Source organism: Hyperolius riggenbachi, chromosome 8 (assembly GCF_040937935.1).
Source record: "Hyperolius riggenbachi isolate aHypRig1 chromosome 8, aHypRig1.pri, whole genome shotgun sequence".
Lineage (NCBI taxonomy): Eukaryota > Metazoa > Chordata > Amphibia > Anura > Hyperoliidae > Hyperolius > Hyperolius riggenbachi.
In genome coordinates this window covers 73,148,706-73,166,202 of record NC_090653.1, presented here as the reverse complement: position 1 = coordinate 73,166,202, position 17,497 = coordinate 73,148,706, and the positions used below count along the sequence as shown (strand labels likewise).

At 47.0% G+C, this 17,497-nt stretch overlaps 1 protein-coding gene across 2 annotated transcripts in view; it reads right to left on the bottom strand.

Annotated features, from left to right (window-relative positions):
- Positions 1-17,497, bottom strand: part of LOC137528921 (cytochrome P450 2H2-like) — a 75,930-nt gene that overhangs the window by 25,075 nt on the left and 33,358 nt on the right. For both annotated transcript variants that reach the window (XM_068250686.1, XM_068250687.1), the window contains 2 exons: positions 2,691-2,867; positions 684-825 (listed from right to left, as the gene is read on the bottom strand). In XM_068250686.1, coding sequence (XP_068106787.1) covers positions 684-825; positions 2,691-2,867 — 319 coding nt within the window. The remainder of the gene's footprint in view (positions 1-683; positions 826-2,690; positions 2,868-17,497) is intronic.

Below are 17,497 nucleotides of genomic sequence, written 5' to 3'. Positions count from 1 at the left end.
GGCCTCTTTTGAATAAAGGATTTGTGTGACAAGCAGCCATTGCATGTGCAATGCAGCCCTGAATAGGGAAAAATGAATGCACCCTGCCTTATTGATTTCTCATTGATTGTTTTCTGCACATTGGAGAGTCATTACTTGTCTCTTTCAGCTTTGAAACTTAGATTCCTGGTGTCAAGTTGCTAAGTGTAACATGCACCATGTCTACAAATGACTGGATGTTTGAGGTGCATGCAGGTCCAGATTTAATAAGGCACCTGATAATGGAAAGGCGGGAGTGAGCCCCTAGTGCCTACTTCCCTTCTTCCCTAAATGGGGGTTACTCACCCAGCTCTTGGCATTCCACTGACAAGATCTCCCTTTAGTTGGAGGCACCTCTAGCTACTTAATACTGAGAGTACCTCTGGCTACCTAATGCTAAGAGACACCTGTAGCTACCTATGACAGGCAAGGGAAGTAAGGGAGAAGTGACAACTGGGCCAGCCAGCACACTTGCGGTGCGGTTCGGCAGGGGTTTGTAGGTTCATGGAGGGCAAAGTCTAGGGCACCAGGACATCAGTGCATATAGGCTCCTGTGATGTAAATCCTGGCCTGGGTGCACATAAGCGTTGCTTACTCTACTGCAATATGCTAAGAATATTATTATTATTATTTGAGTTTTCATTGTTATTGAATCTAAGTCTTACCTTGTATATCGGGGTATTTGAGTAGTATCAGGAAGCTGTATCTCAGTGTTGTACTCGTGGTTTCAGTCCCAGCAAAGAATAGGTCAAATACTGTTCCCATTAAGTTATCATCATGGAATTCTGTTTTGGGGTTTTTCTTTTCCTGAAATATATATTCAGAATTAGCTTCCAGCATCACATAAAATGGTGTCACCCAAGGTGATGCGAGTTGTAATATGAGTGCAGGGGCATAACTACGCATCATGGGGCACTCCAGCAAAAGTTTAATAGGGCCCGGCCCCTCAAATGTTCACACCCTTTGTCTTGCCCCCCCTTGGTGACCTTCACAGCCTGGGGGGTCATCTTCCAAAGGTCATAAAACCAGTGTGGTCAACCCGAACTTCAACCTATAACAAGGAGAGACAGAAAAACACCTGATCTGAAGGATGGACCCCTCGATTGGATGAAGTGAAGTAGTGTTTGGGGCCCCCTTACAGCTCTGGGTCCCTCTGCAGTCGCAGGGGCTGCTTCCCTGTAATTACGCCTCTGTATGGTTGTGACAATTTCAAACTGGGTCTTGTATATTAAAGCTGTGTTAAATGGTGACATCCAATGAAATCAGCAGTCATGCATTTATTGGGGAGAAAGGGCCATTTGCAAGATTTTGTCAGGAAAAACCTTTAAAAAACTATAAAACACCAGTGCAAGTTCAAAGAAATAATATATGAGCAATATTTCTCAATTCAGAAAAAAGTGTAACACTCCCCCCCCATTCCGACCTTATTAACTGCTAATTCAGCCAAGCTGGCTCTGTATCCAGGAATAAGGAGCCAGAGAGCATGGTGCTCCTCCTCCAAAGCCATATCCATCAGCATGACTTTCATCATTCAGTTCCTACTTCCTATCCTCCTCTCCCTTGAAAAAAACATACTTTTGCTGATGTTCTTCTACATGGAGAGGTAATACAATGAAGGGATTAGGAAGTTCGGGATCAAAATCAGTTACTCACCTTAAGGGCCTGTACACACTGAAAAACGCAAGCAAAATCGCAAGCGCATGCGTTTTTAAAGTGCCTGTAGTTTTAAAAACGCATGCGCTTTTGCCTGCGTTTTTTGTGCGTTTGCGTTTTTCTTGTAATTGCTGATTGGCTAAAGAATCCTTTGTTTTTTTTCTAGTTTACATTTCAACAGGAATCAGGAGATTGCAGAGTCTTCTGGGATACTGAGTTCTGAAAAACGCAGGCATGCGTTTTTAATGCGTTTTTCATGCGCTGCGCTTAAAAAAGCGCAGCAGGCACTGCGATTGCGTTTTTCTAAAAACGCATCGCACCAGTGTGTACAAGTCATCACGATTTTCATTCTTTTTCAAAAGACCTTGCGTTTTTAAAAACGCATGCTTTTTTAAAAACGCAACGCAAGCACAGCAGTGTGTACAGGCCCTAAGAGATGGAAAGCCTCAGGATCTTATTGAGGCTTCCTTATCTACTCAGATGTCTCCCGTCGCTGAGCGTGGCTCCCCTCAAGATTGGGGCTGTGCTCCTTCTCGTCTTGCAGCGTGGTCGTGCAGTAGACATGCAAGCATGGCCATGCATTCACAGAAGCATGAAGCCCTCGGTTCTGACTTAGTGTGCATGCGTGAGTGGGCTTGCTCAGCCACGATAGAGGGAGAAGAGCTGCGCGGCCACAATGTGATTAGCGACAAGGCATTGAAACTGTCAGGACCTGTGCTGACATCACACTGTGGGAGGGGTTTCACCACATTATCAGGCATACAGACCCCCTGATGATCTATTCGAGAAAAGGTAAAGATTTCTCGTGGTAAAAGGGGGTATCAGCTACTGATTAGGGTGAAGTTCATGCCTTGGTTACAGTTCCTCTTTAAGCTCACTACTAGTCAGAAGAGCAAGTTGATATGAATATTTCCTCATAGTCTGTATATTGTGCCTTGAGTGGTTTATTGAAATTTGAAGCAAGTCAAAGCCCTGATTCATGTTGGAGATAGAAAACATTGCACTCTTCATGTGCTCACCTCCTGCATCTTGATGAGGAAGCAGTCTATGAAGTCCCGAGGGCAGTTCTCATCCAAGGTCTCCTTGTGGGCTTTCACCATCTCTGCCACACACTGTTTAAAGTTTTCAGCATGTGTGAAGAGCTTCTGGTGAGGGCCAGGAAGGTAGCTCATGAAGTTTGGGAACAAGTTAAGAAGCTGAAAAAAATAAAATGTAGGTGTTAAAGCAGGTGGATTAGCCACACTATGCCAGGAAAACAAAACAAAACAAAACACATATAAGTAAATAAATACTTGATCTACTTACATAACAGATGTATTGTACTGTCCACATTTTGATTTCAGTGAATTTTATATAGAAAATGAAGAGAATTCTGTTCCTCGTGGGGACCATGTTTTTTTCCCACAGTTTGAGCCTAAATCCTGATGTAATTTCTTCCCTTAACTTTTTTCTTTTCTCCTCCAATTGCTGAGTCACTTTAGCCTTGCTTGTAAACCCGAGTGAGCAGAGGATCATGTTTTAGCTAGGTAGCAATGCAGTCTGCTCAGTCAATCATGGAGAAGAACGAAGGTGGGATGGACGATGACAAACCTACCTTCTCTCACTGTGGTTGGCGATGGCACAGAAAAGAGCCTGGGGGACTGAGAGAATATAATAACAGCAGAGAGATTTCTGAATAGATTGGAGAGCTTGTACTTGCAGTGTGAGATTTCTGGCAGCATTTTAAACACACTGTTGAAATAGAATTTAGTTTTGTAGCTGACAATCCCGCTTTAATTAAAGGATTATTATTTGTTAACATGATACTTATTTCAAAATACTTCTTAAGAAATGCTCCACTTACTACATCTGTGTATTTATGAAGCTTTTTGTTGTACAGGGTGGGCCATTTATATGGATACACCTTAATAAAATGAGAATGGTTGGTGATATTAACTTCCTGTTTGTGGCACATTAGTATATGTGAGGGGGGAAACTTTTCAAGATGGGTGGTGACAATGACGGCCATTTTGAAGTCAGCCATTTTGAATCCAACTTTTGTTTTTTCAATAGGAAGAGGGTCATGTGACACATCAAACTTATTGGGAATTTCACAATTTTAACGTAACTTTATTCTTTCATGAGTTATTTACAAGCTTCTGACCACTTATAAAATGTGTTCAATGTAATGCCCATTGTATTGGATTATTAATGCAACCCTCTTCTCCCACTCTTCACACACTGATAGCAACACCACAGGAGAAATGCTAGCACAGTCTTCCAGTATCCATAGTTTCAGGTGCTGCACATCTCGTATCTTCACAGCATAGACAATTGCCTTCAGATGACCCCAAAGATAAAAGTCTAAGTGGACTTTTATCTTTGGGGTCTGGAGACCTTGGGGGCCATTCAAATTGCTACATGATGATGTGTTTCCCTCTTTATGCACTGAAGCTGGCATGTTCCCTGAGTTTTTCCAGCAAGATGGTGCACCACCACATTATGGGTGTCAGGTCAGAGCATTCCTAGATGAACAGTTTCCGGGAAAGTGAATTGGTCGTCGTGGGCCAGTTGAATGGCCCCAAGGTCTCTTGATCTGACCCCCTTAGACTTTTTTCTTTGGGGTCATCTGAAGGCAATTGTCTATGCTGGGAAGTTGGATTCAAAATGACCAACTTCAAAATGGCCGCCATGGTCACCACTCATCTTGAAAAGTTTCTCCCCTCACATATTCTGCGGCCCGTCTCATCCACCTCTCTTCTAGATCCTCTGAGGCAGCCCCTCTCTGCCAATCCCTCCACTGGTTACCAGTTGCCCAAAGGATCCAGTTTAAACTTCTCACACTTGCATACAAAGCTCTACACAAGCTGTCGCCTCCATACATTTCCTCTTTAATCTCCAGATACCTCCCCGCTCGGACCCTCCGTTCCTCACAGGAGACCCTTTTGTCCTCCAGCCTAGTCACCTCTTCTCACTCTCGCATCCAAGACTTCTCACGGGCGGTCCCTCTCCTTTGGAACACTCTCCCTCAGCCGGTTCGTCATGCCACGAGTCTGGAAACCTTCAAACGTACTCTGAAAACACACCTGTTCAGAAAAGCCTATAATTTGCTATAGGCAGCACTGAAGGCACACTGGCTCACCCACTAATCCTGGTGTTTCCTTCCCCTTTGTTTCCTCCCCACTACCCTCTAGATTGTAAGCTCGCAAGGGCAGGGACCTCCTCCTAGTGTTTCTCATACTGCTGTAATTTTAACATATGTATATGTACCAACTACATATCAACTATGTATGTATCTGTATTTATTCTATTCAATGTCATGACTGTACAGTGTCTTGTATTTCTTATGTATATTTGTTCCCCATAATTTGTTTGTACTATGTACAGCGCTACGGAAGATGTTGGCGCTATATAAATAAAAAATAATAATAATAATAATAATAATAATATACTAATATGCCACACACAGGAAGTTAATATCACCAACCATTCATATTTTATTAAGTTGTATCAATATAAATGGCCCAGCGTGTAAATTAGATACTTCAAGTAACTATCTTCCTATCTTCAGTATTATGTGTTAAAGTACACTGTGGAGGCTGCCATATGTATTTCATTTTAAACAATGCAGATTGCCTGGCGGTCCTGCTGATCCTCTGCCTCTAATAATTTAAGCAATAGACCCTGAACTAACATACACATCAGGTGCTTTGACTACTAGCCTGGTCATACACCATACAAACTTGGTTGTTCACTCTAACCGCTTTCATGCAGTATAAAAGCTTATCAATTTGTTGGCCTTTATACCAAATAGATTTGGTAAATCTGTTCAAACAAGATTGTATGAGGTATGGCCAGCCTTGCCAACAAAAATCCTCCCACATATCTGAATTAAAAAAAGATTTTAAATTATTTAATACCAATTTAAGCAATGTACTGGCACGAAATGGTAATGAATTATCAAACACATGTCCCCAAACCTCCCACCTTTAGATTCAAAATTGTTGCGCCCCACTAGTGTTGGGCGAACATCTAGATGTTCGGGTTCGGGCCGAACAGGCCGAACATGGCCGCGATGTTCGGGTGTTCGACCCGAACTCCGAACATAATGGAAGTCAATGGGGACCCGAACTTTTGTGGTTTGTAAAGCCTCCTTGCATGCTACATACCCCAAATTTACAGGGTATGTGCACCTTGGGAGTGGGTACAAGAGGAAAAAAAAATTAGCAAAAAGAGCTTATAGTTTTTGAGAAAATCGATTTTAAAGTTTCAAAGGGAAAACTGTCTTTTAAATGCGGGAAATGTCTGTTTTCTTTGCACAGGTAACATGTTTTTTGTCGGCATGCAGTCATAAATGTAATACATATAAGAGGTTCCAGGAAAAGGGACCGGTAACGCTAACCCAGCAGCAGCACACGTGATGGAACAGGAGGAGGGTGGCGCAGGAGGAGAAGAAGGCCACGCTTTGTGAGACACAACAACCCCGGCCTTGCATGAGGGCAAGAAGCGTGCGGATAGCAGGCTTTGTACCGCCATGCAGTCATAAATGTAATAAAGATAAGTGGTTCAATAAACAGGGACCACGCGGCAACGCTAACCCAGCAGCAGCAGACGTGATGGAACAGGAGCAGGCGCAGGAGGAGAAGGCCACGCTTTGTGAGACACAACAACCCAGGCCTTGCATGAGGGCAAGAAGCGTGCGGATAGCATGCTTTGTACCGCCATGCAGTCATAAATGTAATAAAGATAAGTGGTTCAATAAACAGGGACCACGCGGCAACGCTAACCCAGCAGCAGCAGACGTGATGGAACAGGAGGAGGCGCAGGAGGAGAAGGCCACGCTTTGTGAGACACAACAACCCAGGCCTTGCATGAGGGCAAGAAGCGTGCGGATAGCATGCTTTGTACCGCCATGCAGTCATAAATGTAATAAAGATAAGTGGTTCAATAAACAGGGACCACGCGGCAACGCTAACCCAGCAGCAGCAGACGTGATGGAACAGGAGCAGGCGCAGGAGGAGAAGGCCACGCTTTGTGAGACACAACAACCCAGGCCTTGCATGAGGGCAAGAAGCGTGCGGATAGCATGCTTTGTACCGCCATGCAGTCATAAATGTAATAAAGATAAGTGGTTCAATAAACAGGGACCACGCGGCAACGCTAACCCAGCAGCAGCAGACGTGATGGAACAGGAGGAGGCGCAGGAGGAGAAGGCCACGCTTTGTGAGACACAACAACCCAGGCCTTGCATGAGGGCAAGAAGCGTGCGGATAGCATGCTTTGTACCGCCATGCAGTCATAAATGTAATAAAGATAAGTGGTTCAATAAACAGGGACCACGCGGCAACGCTAACCCAGCAGCAGCAGACGTGATGGAACAGGAGCAGGCGCAGGAGGAGAAGGCCACGCTTTGTGAGACACAACAACCCAGGCCTTGCATGAGGGCAAGAAGCGTGCGGATAGCATGCTTTGTACCGCCATGCAGTCATAAATGTAATAAAGATAAGTGGTTCAATAAACAGGGACCACGCGGCAACGCTAACCCAGCAGCAGCAGACGTGATGGAACAGGAGCAGGCGCAGGAGGAGAAGGCCACGCTTTGTGAGACACAACAACCCAGGCCTTGCATGAGGGCAAGAAGCGTGCGGATAGCATGCTTTGTACCGCCATGCAGTCATAAATGTAATAAAGATAAGTGGTTCACTAAACAGGGACCACGCGGCAACGCTAACCCAGCAGCAGCAGACGTGATGGAACAGGAGGAGGCGCAGGAGGAGAAGGCCACGCTTTGTGAGACACAACAACCCAGGCCTTGCATGAGGGCAAGAAGCGTGCGGATAGCATGCTTTGTACCGCCATGCAGTCATAAATGTAATAAAGATAAGTGGTTCAATAAACAGGGACCACGCGGCAACGCTAACCCAGCAGCAGCAGACGTGATGGAACAGGAGCAGGCGCAGGAGGAGAAGGCCACGCTTTGTGAGACACAACAACCCAGGCCTTGCATGAGGGCAAGAAGCGTGCGGATAGCATGCTTTGTACCGCCATGCAGTCATAAATGTAATAAAGATAAGTGGTTCAATAAACAGGGACCACGCGGCAACGCTAACCCAGCAGCAGCAGACGTGATGGAACAGGAGCAGGCGCAGGAGGAGAAGGCCACGCTTTGTGAGACACAACAACCCAGGCCTTGCATGTGGACAAAAAGCGTGCGGATATAGCAGCAATGCTTTTTGCCGCCATGCAGTCATAAATGTAATACAGATGAGAGGTTCAATAAACAGGGCCCGGAAACGCAACACCATCCCAGATGTTCATTGGTCATGTTACTTGGTTGGGGTCCTGGAGTGTTGCGTAGTCATTTCCAATCCAGGATTGATTCATTTTAATTTGAGTCAGACGGTCTGCATTTTCTGTAGAGAGGCGGATACGCCGATCTGTGACGATGCCTCCGGCAGCACTGAAACAGCGTTCCGACATAACGCTGGCTGCCGGGCAAGCCAGCACCTCTATTGCGTACATTGCCAGTTCGTGCCAGGTGTCTAGCTTCGATACCCAATAGTTGAAGGGTGCAGATGGATGGTTCGACACAGCTACGCCATCTGACATGTAGTCCTTGACCATCTTCTCCAGGCGATCGGTGTTGGAGGTGGATCTGCACGCTTGCTGTTCAGTGGGCTGCGGCTGCATGGGTGTCAGAAAATTTTCCCACTCCAAGGACACTGCCGATACCATTCCCTTTTGGGTACTAGCTGCGGCTTGCGTTGTTTGCTGCCCTCCTGGTCGTCCTGGGTTTGCGGAAGTCAGTCTGTCTGCGTACAACTGGCTAGAGGAGGGGGAGGATGTCAATCTCCTCTCTAAAGTCTCCACAAGGGCCTGCTGGTATTCTTCCATTTTGACCTGTCTGACTCTTTCTTCAAGCAGTTTTGGAACATTGTGTTTGTACCGTGGATCCAGAAGGGTATAAACCCAGTAATTGGTGTTGTCCAGAATGCGCACAATGCGTGGGTCACGTTCAATGCAGTCTAGCATGAATTGAGCCATGTGTGCCAGAGTCCTACCAGAATCCTCATCATCCTCTTGTGAGCGTTGTGATAGTTGTTGTGATGCATCATAGTCGTCACCTTCCTCCTGGTCTGCTTCTGCTGACCATTCGCGTTGAATTGTGGAAGTCCAACGTGCACCGCTCTGGCCCTCGTCAGTGGTGGCATGAAATTCCTGCTCCAACTCCAGCTGTTCCTCCTCCTCTTCTTCGTCATAGCTGCTGGGGCCAGCGTTCCCTGAGGCGGATGGCCTGATGTTGGTACCATCACGCTGATCGTTTTCTCCTTCAGATTCCCCCAGTTGCATCATGACAGCTGTTTCCTTGATTTTTAACATCGACCTCTTCAGTAAACACAGCAGTGGTATGGTAATGCTGACTGAAGAGTTGTCACTGCTCACAAGCAACGTGGATTGCTCAAAATTTTGGAGGACTTGGCAGAGGTCCAACATGTTGGCCCAATCGGATCCACAGAAGCTTGGCAGCTGGCCGGATGCGCCTCGGTACTGCGCCGTCATGTACTGGACCACTGCACTCTTCTGCTCGCAAAAGCGGGCTAGCATGTGCAGCGTAGAATTCCAGCGCGTAGGGACATCACACAGCAAGCGATGGTGGGGGAGATTGAAGCGCTCCTGCATCTTGGCGAGTGCCCCCGAAGCAGTACTGGAATTTCTACAATGTTTGGACACTCGACGCACCTTCAACAGCAGATCGGGCACGCCTGGGTATGTCCTCAGGAACCGCTGAACTACTAGGTTCATCACGTGCGCCAGGCAAGGGATGTGTGTCAGCTTAGCCAACCTTAAAGCGCGAATGAGATTACTCCCATTATCACACACAACCATGCCCGGTTTCAGGTCCAGCGGTGCCAGCCACAAATCCGTCTGTTCCTTTATTCCCCTCCAAATTTCCTCCCCTGTGTGCTGCTTATCCCCAAGGCAGATTAGCTTCAGCAACGCTTGCTGACGCATGCCAACAGCTGTGCTGCACTGCTTCCACGATCCTACTGCTGCTGGGTTAGCGTTTCCGGATGAGGTACAGCTTTGAGATGCGTTGGAGGAGAAGGAGTCAGAGAGGTAGGTGCTGCTGTTATCCAGTGGGAGGGACGGCGGTGCAGCTGTTTGTGGCGTGGGCAACACCCGTGCCGTAGCAGGTGAGGAATCGCTGCCAGGCTCCACAAGGTTCACCCAGTGCGCGGTAAGGGAGATGTATCGACCCTGGCCGAACGCACTCGTCCAGGTGTCAGTGGTGAGGTGAACCTTGCAGGCAACGGCATTCTTCAAGCTTCGGGTTATTTTGCTGACCACGTGCTCATGCAACTCAGGCACTGCAGAGCGTGCAAAGTGGTAGCGGCTGGGAACCACGTAACGTGGGATGGCCACTGACATCATGCCCTTGAAGCTGTTTGTCTCCACCAATCGATATGGCAGCATTTCGCAGGCCAGAAGCTTGGCTATGCTGGCTGTTACTGCCACGGCCCGGGGGTCATTTGCTGGCAATTTCCTCTTGCGCTCAAACATCTCCGACACAGACAACTGAACCGTAGCGCTGCACACGGAAGGGCTGTTGGTTGTTGTGTTTGATGAACACTGGGAGACCTCAAGAGCACTACTCCGGAAAGTGACAGTGTCAGCGTCGTCTGATGTTTGTGAATGTTGTGAACCACGCAATGGCTGGGCTACTGCTGCTGCTGAGGCGGGTCTGGTGGTGAGTCTGGTGAACCCAAGGGAGGCAGTGTTGTTTCTGGTACCCTGTCCTGACGCGTTTGCCCAAAGAGTGGGATGTTTGGATAGCATGTGACGGCTCATGCTGGTGGTGGAGAGGTTGTTAATATTTTTCCCCCTGCTCAGGCGGGTCTTGCACACCTTGCAAATCGCCATGGTAACATCCTCAGTGCAGTCTTCAAAGAAAGCCCAGACTTTGGAGCACCTGCCTCCTTGCTGGCGATTTCTGTTTGCTCCTCTTTTGCCTCTCACTTGAACTTCCACGCTTGTGGTGCCTGAAATTGCGCGCCGCCTACCTTGTGGCACAAGGCGAACTCGTGCAGCAGTGTGTTCTTCAACAGACTCATCTGTGCTGCTGCTACGACGGCGATGTTCTCGTTCACAAACAAAATCTGGGTCTCTGTCCACATTGTCCATACCCTCCTCTTCCATCTCCTCAAACTCGTCATATGTCATTGTGGGCCACCGCCGTGGAGTAGAGCTCCCCACAACAACCTCTGCGCAGCACACTCCAACGTCGTCTTCCAGATCTTGTCGGCCGACCTCCTGCAATTGCAACCCCTCCTGCCCAAATTGCTCTGGGATTTGGGTTTCCGAGTCCTCTTCGGACTCGCCTTGTATTTCAGTGCGCGGTGCATTTCCCACAGTTAACGGTTGTGAATCCAGGCACAACATTTCTGGCTGTTCCTCCATTGACCTTTGAAAGGTGGAAGTTTGTTGGGCTGGGAATAGCTCCTGCGAATACCCCATTGTGTCCTGAGGTAATTCATCGGACTGGTTATCTGGCAGTTGTGTGCGTGGTGTCGCTGCCGGTTGTGTCAGCTTTGTGCCCACTGGCTCCTTGTAACTGGCTGAGGACTCGGACCTCGTGCGTGATGTGCTGGTGCTGCTTAACCCACTGCTGGACGCTTGAGAGGTCATCCAAGTAATTATCTGGTCCTGTTCTTTTGGATTTGTGAGGGTTGTTGTCCTGGACAACATGGGCGGTATTGAGTGGGTTTTCTTGGGTGCTCCCCTGTGGCCTGTACGTGAACCGTCAGGGGAAACACCTCTTCCCTTGCCCCTCCCTCTTTCACCGGATTTCTTCCTCATTTCACTTATCCTTACAGTACACGCTGACTGGCAGCAGTACAGTGGCAGTACAGAAATGCTATACAGTACCACTATTCCCAGCAGCGACACAGAGCACAATGCTATACAGTGACGGGTGAGCGGTGTACCACTATTCCCAGCAGCGACACAGAGCACAATGCTATACAGTGACGGGTGAGCGGTGTACCACTATTCCCAGCAGCGACACAGAGCACAATGCTATACAGTGGCGAACGAGCGGTGTACCACTATTCCCAGCAGACACAGAACAGTACACAGAATGCTATATAGTGTGGCTGAACGAGCGGTGTACCACTATTCCCAGCAGACACAGAACAGTACACAGAATGCTATATAGTGTGGCTGAACGAGCGGTGTACTACTGTTCCCAGCAGACACAGAACAGTACACAGAATGCTATATAGTGTGGCTGAACGAGCGGTGTACTACTGTTCCCAGCAGACACAGAACAGTACACAGAATGCTATATAGTGTGGCTGAACGAGCGGTGTACTACTGTTCCCAGCAGACACAGAACAGTACACAGAATGCTATATAGTGTGGCTGAACGAGCGGTGTACTACTGTTCCCAGCAGACACAGAACAGTACACAGAATGCTATATAGTGTGGCTGAACGAGCGGTGTACCACTATTCCCAGCAGACACAGAACAGTACACAGAATGCTATATAGTGTGGCTGAACGAGCGGTGTACTACTGTTCCCAGCAGACACAGAACAGTACACAGAATGCTATATAGTGTGGCTGAACGAGCGGTGTACTACTGTTCCCAGCAGACACAGAACAGTACACAGAATGCTATATAGTGTGGCTGAACGAGCGGTGTACTACTGTTCCCAGCAGACACAGAACAGTACACAGAATGCTATATAGTGTGGCTGAACGAGCGGTGTACTACTGTTCCCAGCAGACACAGAACAGTACACAGAATGCTATATAGTGTGGCTGAACGAGCGGTGTACTACTGTTCCCAGCAGACACAGAACAGTACACAGAATGCTATATAGTGTGGCTGAACGAGCGGTGTACTACTGTTCCCAGCAGACACAGAACAGTACACAGAATGCTATATAGTGTGGCTGAACGAGCGGTGTACTACTGTTCCCAGCAGACACAGAACAGTACACAGAATGCTATATAGTGTGGCTGAACGAGCGGTGTACCACTGTTCCCAGCAGACACAGAACAGTACACAGAATGCTATATAGTGTGGCTGAACGAGCGGTGTACCACTGTTCCCAGCAGACACAGAACAGTACACAGAATGCTATATAGTGTGGCTGAACGAGCGGTGTACCACTATTCCCAGCAGACACAGAACAGTACACAGAATGCTATATAGTGTGGCTGAACGAGCGGTGTACTACTGTTCCCAGCAGACACAGAACAGTACACAGAATGCTATATAGTGTGGCTGAACGAGCGGTGTACTACTGTTCCCAGCAGACACAGAACAGTACACAGAATGCTATATAGTGTGGCTGAACGAGCGGTGTACCACTATTCCCAGCAGACACAGAACAGTACACAGAATGCTATATAGTGTGGCTGAACGAGCGGTGTACTACTGTTCCCAGCAGACACAGAACAGTACACAGAATGCTATATAGTGTGGCTGAACGAGCGGTGTACTACTGTTCCCAGCAGACACAGAACAGTACACAGAATGCTATATAGTGTGGCTGAACGAGCGGTGTACTACTGTTCCCAGCAGACACAGAACAGTACACAGAATGCTATATAGTGTGGCTGAACGAGCGGTGTACTACTGTTCCCAGCAGACACAGAACAGTACACAGAATGCTATATAGTGTGGCTGAACGAGCGGTGTACCACTATTCCCAGCAGACACAGAACAGTACACAGAATGCTATATAGTGTGGCTGAACGAGCGGTGTACTACTGTTCCCAGCAGACACAGAACAGTACACAGAATGCTATATAGTGTGGCTGAACGAGCGGTGTACTACTGTTCCCAGCAGACACAGAACAGTACACAGAATGCTATATAGTGTGGCTGAACGAGCGGTGTACTACTGTTCCCAGCAGACACAGAACAGTACACAGAATGCTATATAGTGTGGCTGAACGAGCGGTGTACCACTGTTCCCAGCAGACACAGAACAGTACACAGAATGCTATATAGTGTGGCTGAACGAGCGGTGTACCACTGTTCCCAGCAGACACAGAACAGTACACAGAATGCTATATAGTGTGGCTGAACGAGCGGTGTACTACTGTTCCCAGCAGTGACACACAATGACTGGGGGGGACCCTGGCTAGCGTGGCTGGAGCGCGAACTACCCTGCCTGCCTACCCAAAGCTAAACCCACAGACAAATGGCGGAGATATGACGTGGTTCGGGTATTTATTTACCCGAACCACGTGACAGTTCGGCCAATCAGAGCGCGTTCGGGTCCGAACCACGTGACCCGTTCGGCCAATCACAGCGCTAGCCGAACGTTCGGGGAACGTTCGGCCATGCGCTCTTAGTTCGGCCATATGGCCGAACGGTTTGGCCGAGCACCGTCAGGTGTTCGGCCGAACTCGAACATCACCCGAACAGGGTGATGTTCTGCAGAACCCGAACAGTGGCGAACACTGTTCGCCCAACACTACGCCCCACCACTCACAAAAATGTCAATGGTTTCTGGCCAAAGTAAAAAAACAAACCCTTCCTTGACTACTTGATTACTGGATGACCAAATCACTACAAAATACAAGCATTGTGCAGCATTGTGCAGCCCCAAGGCATCTGGAGCTTTTCCTTTCCACTCGCTTGTAGACGATAACACATTGGGGCGATCCATTTCACTTTTTCTACTAAGTTTTGTCCTAAGAGATAATTTTTTATATTCTGTTTAAAATAACTTTTGCACACTGCAACTGAAAAAGTACCAAAGAGTAGATAAAAAGGCATTTTATCTATAATGTGAAAATCTCACCTCGGAGAAAACAGGAGAAAACATGTGGTTGTTCCACATTATCCACTAAAATAAGGGCTGGTCGCGGACTCAGGGTCAAGGCCACTTTTACTCTAGTGTACCCGTGCTAGCGGTGGTTATTTGCATAACCTTTACTAACAATGAGTACATCTACAATGGGACATATTTCTCTGTGGACAAAAACACTTCAGCACGGTTCACACTTGTGCAGATGCAGAACAGAAATGGAACACACATCCGAGAGGCACGTGCACATCGCCACTCACCTGTCTCGCCGCTGCCACTCGTCCCTCGCTTGGTCCCTTTAGCAGCCTGGAAGCCAGCAGAAGCATGGCTCTCCATAGGCTGCAACAAGCCAAGTCTCCCTAGCAACAGGGAGAATTCTCATTCCCATTGGTCAGCTGCAGCGCAATGGAGAATCCCCGACCACCGGGAAGTTCAGAATGGATGGAGCATCGGCGATGGGCAGCAGGACACATGAGTATTACATCATGCAGACAAAAACGGGCAACACGGATGCGGCAACTAGCCTGGTGAGAGCGGACAGTGTCCGTTCCCATAGGCTTGCATTGGACACGTTTTCCCGTGCAGTCTGGGAAAAAGTGTCAAATCCGTACTCTCCGCAATGTTTTCTTTCCGTGCAACATGGATCCATGTGCGATCCGCGTTTCTGCACGAGTGGAAGTGGGTCCTATTTTTAACATAGGATCCACTTCCTGCGTTTCTGCAGAGCTTTTCTGCTGAATATATGCAAATGAACCATTGTCGTCCTTAAAAGGTAAACACACCTCCAGTTCCGCTGAAATGCAATGATGTGTCAGGCTGTCAGCTTGTAATTAGTACAGAGCCATAATAATCCAACATGCATACAGACTGTTTCGGATTGGTTGATCCTCATCAGTGCATGGCATGGATTAATTTGGCTCTATGGAGTAGGGCTTGAAACACCCAGAGCTCACTCCGACCTGAATTATCGCAAAAACTTTCTCTTTTGAGAAAGCAAACTTTTGTTTTCCATGCATTTTAGTAAGGGGGCTTTTTGGACCATTTTAGCCCCTTACACGCGCCTATGAGTTCTGGTTCACCATGAGCTTGCTGGGTACTCTGTACCTCTGCAGAGCTTTAAAAACATTCTTAAAACAAGTGTTAGGCTTAGGCTAGGTTCGCAGTGGTCAGTCACATAACGTATGTGTTATGAGTGTGAACTGCAATGGAGACTGGACATAGACTTTAATGTGATCAGCCCCACAGAATTGTATGAGCAGTGAGGTGACATCTAGAATTATTCTGCAACACAACTGAGCACTGTTAACTAGCCCTTAAAGTAAACCTGAGGTGAAAATAAACGGATGAGATAAACAATTATACAGTGGGATGCAAAAGTTTGGGCAACCTTGTTAATCGTCATGATTGCGCACTTTCTGTAAATCCGATAAACTTCATTTCACTTCTCAAATATCACTGTGTGTCTCCTATATGATACAGTGGTGTGAAAAACTATTTGCCCCCTTCCTGATTTCTTATTCTTTTGGGTGTTTGTCACACTTAAATGTTTCTGCTCATCAAAAACCGTTAACTATTAGTCAAAGATAACATAATTGAACACAAAATGCAGTTTTAAATGATGGTTTTTATTAATTAGTGAGAGAAAAAACTCAAACCCTACATGGCCCTGTGTGAAAAAGAAATTGCCCCCTGAACCTAATAACTGGTTGGGCCACCCTTAGCAGCAATAACTGCAATCAGGCAGTGCTCTGGAGGAGTTTTGGCCCACTCATCTTTGCAGAATTGTTGTAATTCAGCTTTATTTTTTATTTTTTTAGCATGAACCGCCCTTTTAAGGTCATGCCACAACATCTCAATAGGATTCAGGTCAGGACTTTGACTAGGCCACTCCAAAGTCTTCAGTTTGTTTTTCTTCAGCCATTCAGAGGTGGATTTGCTGCTTTGTTTTGGGTCATTGTCCTGCTGCAGCAGCCAAGATCGCTTCAGCTTGAGTTGACGAACAGATGGCCGGACATTCTCCTTCAGGATTTTTTGGTAGACAGTAGAATTCATGGTTCCATCTATCACAGCAAGCCTTCCAGGTCCTGAAGCAGCAAAACAACCCCAGACCATCACACTACCACCACCATATTTTACTGTTGGTATGATGTTCTTTTGCTGAAATGCTGTGTTACTTATACGCCAGATGTAACGGGACACGCACCTTACAAAAAGTTCAACTTTTGTCTCGTCGGTCCACAGGGTATTTTCCCAAAAGTCTTGGCAATCATTGAGATGTTTTTTTAGCAAGATTGAGACAAGCCTTAATGTTCTTTTTGCTTAAAAGTGGTTTGCGCCTTGGATATCTGCCATGCAGGGGATTTTTGCCCAGTCTCTTTCTTATGGTGGAGTCGTGAACACTGACCTTAATTGAGGCAAGTGAGGCCTGCAGTTCTTTAGATGTTGTCCTGGGGTCTTTTGTGGCCTCTCTGATGAGTTTTCTCTGCGCTCTTGGGGTAATTTTGGTCGGCCGGCTACTCCTGGGAAGGTTCATCACTGTTCCATGTTTTTGCCATTTGTGGATAATGGCTCTCACTGTGGTTTGCTGGGGTCCCAAAGCTTTAGAAATGGCTTTATAACCTTAACCAGATTGATAGATCTCAATTACAGTACTTTTGTTCTCATTTGTTCCTGAATTTCTTTGGATCTTGGCATGATGTCTAGCTTTTGAGGTGCTTTTGGTCTACTTCTCTGTGTCAGATAGCTACTATTTAAGTGATTTCTTGATTGAAACAGGTGTGGCAGTAATCAGGCCTGGGGGTGACTACAGAAATTGAACTCAGGTGTGATAAACCACAGTTAAGTTATTTTTTAACAAGGGGGGGCAATCACTTTTTTACACAGGGCCATGTAGGTTTGGAGGTTTTTTTCTCACTAAATAATAAAAACCATCATTTAAAACTGCATTTTGTGTTAAATTATGTTATCTTTGACTAATAGTTAACGGTTTTTGATGAGCAGAAACATTTAAGTGTGAC